Source organism: Lolium rigidum, chromosome 6 (assembly GCF_022539505.1).
Source record: "Lolium rigidum isolate FL_2022 chromosome 6, APGP_CSIRO_Lrig_0.1, whole genome shotgun sequence".
In the NCBI taxonomy this organism is placed as follows: Eukaryota; Viridiplantae; Streptophyta; class Magnoliopsida; order Poales; family Poaceae; genus Lolium; species Lolium rigidum.
In genome coordinates this window covers 225,650,507-225,655,546 of record NC_061513.1, presented here as the reverse complement: position 1 = coordinate 225,655,546, position 5,040 = coordinate 225,650,507, and the positions used below count along the sequence as shown (strand labels likewise).

General features: G+C 51.8%; 1 protein-coding gene across 1 annotated transcript; it reads left to right on the top strand.

Annotated features, from left to right (window-relative positions):
* Positions 1-318: 318 nt before the first annotated feature.
* On the top strand, positions 319-3,656 carry LOC124661502 (phospholipase A1 PLIP2, chloroplastic-like). The gene is made up of 5 exons (XM_047199368.1): positions 319-1,079; positions 1,609-2,118; positions 2,204-2,263; positions 2,439-2,855; positions 3,010-3,656. Exons 1-5 carry the CDS (start codon positions 582-584, stop codon positions 3,541-3,543), a joined length of 2,019 nt encoding a protein of 672 aa, XP_047055324.1. The 5' UTR covers positions 319-581; the 3' UTR covers positions 3,544-3,656.
* Positions 3,657-5,040: the final 1,384 nt, after the last annotated feature.

Below are 5,040 nucleotides of genomic sequence, written 5' to 3'. Positions count from 1 at the left end.
TAAGCTAAATTATTTTAGCTTAGATTTTTTTGAGTTTATTTTGCGGTAGGGCCCGCGGTCAATGGTTTGTATTTTCACGCTTCGTTTGTTATTTTCCATACAGTACACAAGTACATAATCAACATTCCATGAAGTCAAATATGTTACTATTTGAATTCTGAAACAATCGGAAGATGTAAAACTGCACGGGACCGATGTATGGTTGGATGGATAGAAACAGTGGGAAACCCGTGTACAAATTCAAACGAAAACAACCCCACTGCAAAATGCCAAAACGATCGCCGAGATCAAGCACGCAAGCAAAGAGATTTTTCTTTCCCTCCCTCTTTCTTCCCCACAATCCCCTCCGACCTCCATGGCCATGGCTCCACCTATATAGGACCTCTCCACCGCCCATGCCTCCATCTCCTCTCTTCTTCTCTCTCATTGCCGCCTCGCCTGCGCCAGCCACGCTATTCCCAACGGTGAACTCGTGCGCCGCGACACGGCCGCAAAAGCCTTAACCGCGCGCGCGCCGCGGAGCCCAAGATCGAGGAGAGAGAGGGAGGAAGAGGTTTGGACTCGGTAGCGCGCGCGGCGCCATGGACGCGCTGAGGTTTCTTGGCGGCGTGCGGCCCGCCGCGCCGCCGCAGCCTCCGGTCGCGCCGCCGCCGGTGCAGCGGCAGCCGCGCGCCGCCCTGCCGCGCCTGTGGCCGCGGGGCGAGAGGCAGGGCGGCGGCGAGGAGGCCGGGGCGAGGCCCGACGCGGCGGAGGACCGGAAGCAGGGCAACTGGGTGCTGCAGATGCTGCGGGTGCAGCCGCGGTGGGTGGATGCGGCGGACGCCGAGGCAGGCGGCGGCGGAGGAAGAGGAAGACAGGAAGATGAGGACCCGGACGTCGTCGGAGGCGAGAGGTGCGCGTCGTGCGGCGGCGGAGGCGAGGAGGAAGGCTGCCCCGTAGGGACGGACCAGTACGACGGCGAGGTGTTCGACCGCGCGTCCTTCTCGAGGCTCCTTCGCAAGGTGTCCATCGACGACGCCAAGGAGTACTCCAGGATGTCCTACCTCTGCAACATCGCCTACATGATCCCCAAAATTCAGGTAGTACCATCATCGCAGTTGCAGCATTGCCAAGTTACATCCATCCTCCCTCCCTGTTTAATCACAGTCAGTCGTGAATTCCCCGTATGTGAAGATTATACTACGTAGTTCCTTTCACCTTTCAGTAATTTGTTCATGCTCTAGATTTCCACATTGCTGCCGCCGATAGTGGTATTTTTAGGAATATAAAGCTAAATTTAGCCTGTTTTGGAAGACGGTGAAGTACTACTAATTTTACTGTTCTGTAAACTGTGCTTCGCCACTCCCACCCTTTGGGATTCTGGCCCCAAATTTGGGACCCTTTTCTAGAACATTTTGAGCTATATGTCCATGGTTTCCATTTGTCTTTTGTTGTCCAACAATTGTCACTTGGCTTCATCTGTTTTTGGATGTGGTCATGATGTTATTTATTACACAGTTACTGCCTTATTCTTATTCTCTCTGATTTAAATACATTTTCATGAAAATCTGATACTCAACTCAAGTCTTCCTAGCACTCAACTCATTGCTTCCTTCTCTTCCATGTCAGCCAAAATGTCTCCGCCGGTACAGCCTGGAGTTTGTGACTACATCCGTGCAAGAGAAGGACAGAGCTAATCCTGATCGGAAGCAGGAGCAGGGCACTGAGAAAGGTGAATCTCCAGATAGAAAATCTGAATTTGTCAAGAATGCTGCGCTGGAGAGCAAGGAGGAAAAAGGAAATGGCCCGATGATAAACCCTTTTGGTGCATACCAAGTCATGGCGTCTGCTGCGTCGTACGTGCATTCCCGTGCGATGGGCGTCAATCCCTTCGGTTCCAGGAGTAATGCTAAGAATGATCCGACCATCATGGCCATTGTGAATGGCGAGAACGGTGAAGGTTTAACCTTGGACGAAGCCTCATTTGTGGCCACGACAAATTCAGTAACTTCCATGGTTGCTGCCAAGGAAGAAACAAGACAAGCTGTCGCAGATGATCTGAATTCCTCAAGATCATGTCCCTCTGAATGGTTCATTTGTGATGATGATAAAGGCAGCACAAGATACTTCGTAGTACAGGTAGGACTCTTTCCTGATACCTCATGTGCTTCTATCCTAGCATGTTAGTTGATCCTGCAGCTTATCTTGTTCATTTTATTGGCAGGGCTCAGAGTCGATCGCTTCTTGGCAGGCGAACCTACTATTTGAACCCGTCAAATTTGAGGTATGCTACTAGTTAAGATGAAAACAGTTTATCATGTTGGCACTCAATCATTTTAACATCTTCAGCTTCATTTAGTTATTATGCATTATGGATATACCAAACAATTTCAATGATAGGCAACTGAAGGAACATGACAGACATTTTTTAATCTCTATACATTTGTTATGCGCTGCAGGGACTGGATGTGCTCGTTCACAGGGGAATATACGAAGCTGCCAAGGGAATGTATCACCAAATGCTGCCATATGTCAGATCACACTTGAGAACTTATGGTAAATCTGCATCATTGCGATTCACTGGGCATTCTCTTGGTGGAAGTCTGGCTTTGCTTGTGAATCTTATGTTATTGATGAGAGGGGAGGCACCTATTGCGTCATTGTTGCCTGTTATAACATTTGGTGCCCCGTGCATCATGTGCGGCGGTGACCACTTACTCAGTAAACTTGGGCTGCCGAAAAGTCATGTGCAATCGATCACAATGCACCGGGATATTGTTCCTCGAGTATTCTCGTGCAACTATCCCGACCATGTCGCCAACATCCTGAAGCTTGCCAATGGGAATTTCCGCAGTCACCCATGCCTTACAAACCAGGTGCGCTCGTGCCTGATGATCTATTTATTTTGCAGCACACATGGTAGATCAGTCTTCTAAACGTACGCGATAGATATTTCGTGTACTAAACAAACAATAGAGGCCCACGACTGCATTTTTGTTGTTGTAACCCTTTCTCTCTAATTCAATGCAGAAACTGTTGTATGCCCCAATGGGGGAAGTCCTGATCTTGCAGCCGGACAAGCGGCTCTCCCCACACCACCACCTTCTCCCACAGGACAGCGGCATCTACCACCTGGGCGATTCCGCAGGCATCTCCCTGAAACAGCTCCAGTCTGCCCTGTCGGCCTTCTTAAACTCCCCGCACCCGCTGGATATCCTCAAGGATGGCGGCGCCTACGGCCCCAAGGGATCGGTGTACCGTGACCACGACGTGAACTCGTACCTGCGGTCGGTGCGCGGCGTGGTGCGCAAGGAGGTGCGGCGCCTCCGTGAGGTGGAGCGGGAGCGGTGGCAGCTCCTGCTGTGGTGGCCGCTCGCCGTGCACGGCATGCTGACCAGCGGCATCGGCAAAGGGTGGTTCGGCGAGGTCGCGGACGCCGTGGCGACAGGAGGGCAGGAGACGGCGAGGAGGCTCCAGCAGCACGCGTCCCAGCTATTGATGTTCCTCATCCCGGTGAAGCTGCTCGTGCTGGGGGCTCTCCTGGCCATTAGATTGCGGTCCTAGCTAGATGGTAGGGTGATCCGTTCGTTTCGTTCGTTTGCACAGCGTTACATGATTCTTTTGCCCGAGCTGGAACGCCAAACAACACGCGTCGTGATCAGAATGCTCGGATGCTAGTAGCTGCCTGTACGTCTTAAAGGTCCATCGACCAGCAAAGTGTATGTATAGCTCCTCTAACAGAAAGTCTCAGATTAGACAAAAGTCCCCATCAACAAAGCTGGAACTAGCATGATCTCTTATCGTCATTGCCTCGTGTGTTTCTGATCTATTTGCGGCTTTGCCCCAGCTTATGAGGCAAAAGGAGGTTGAGATGTACGAGATTATCTCATATGGTGCTAAAATGTAGTACCAGCTAGTAGTACTGAACTTCTAACAGGAGTGAGTTAGTCGGCAGTTGCCAAAAACCTGCATTACGTACGTACGTGGACATGGACTTATCGTTTAGGCATTGCTTGACTAGCAAGGAGCCACAAAAGAGTAGACTTGAGTAGTTGTCCAATCTCCAGGTTTGGTGTACGTTCAGACAGGGAGGGAGGACAGGTATCCTGTTTTCTTTGACAAGCAACATGCAGTCGATGCGACAAGTGTAAACCATGGTAAGAGGCTGACGAATTGCGTTGCTTTCTGCAGAGGTTTCCATGTACTCCGTACCTAGTTTGTTTTGAAACTTCAATGTATGTATAACCGTAGAACATGTAGAGTAGTTGGAGTGACGGAAACAAGCAAGAAAAGCACTCGTCGCTTCCTCCCAATTTTAGGCGAGCGCACCAATCGGGCTGCGGTTACCGTTCCCGAACTGAGCGTGAGCGGCGGTCTCGAAAGGCAAGATCTTCTCCTCCGAACCCCATTCCAGTCGCGTGCATTGATCGATCAGAGCTCCGCCACATGACGATCGATCCGACGGAAAGCGACGAGCGCATCAGCTTAGAAAGTTCCAGACGGAAGAGCCGCTCGTCGATCGTCAACCGTCAAGCTCGGTCGGATCGACGACGGGAAACCCGGGCTCTCTTTCCTGTGTGTATTTTTTTTGGTCTCGCGGTTGCGCCTGGGAACGTTCGCCGGCGCGAGCGCGGGTGCCGACAAAGGCGGGTGTCGGCGTCGAGCGGCCGGTGGTGCCGATCCTGCCACCTGGGCGGGGCGTGCCGATCCCATCCCATCCATGGGATTCGCGTCTAACTTTTTGGCCTGTTATTATCCGCTGCCCGCGGTTGAACGGGAGAAGATCCGCTCCGGTCTGTGTCTGTGTCTGTGGTGGAGGACGACGGGGGAGACCGACACGCCCAAGCAAGCATCGCTCGAGAGACGAGAGTCGAGACCCAGCCGGCCGGCAAGTGCGAAACTTGCACGGGATACACGCCTTGCTCGTCTTTGTCCTTTCCGCTTCTAACCACAAGGGTAAGAGACGATCGGTTGCGTTTGTGAAATGCATGGAGACTTTTGACGACGCCGAGGAAAACCGCAAACAACGTTTCTTACCGTCTTAATAATTTTGTTTCAATT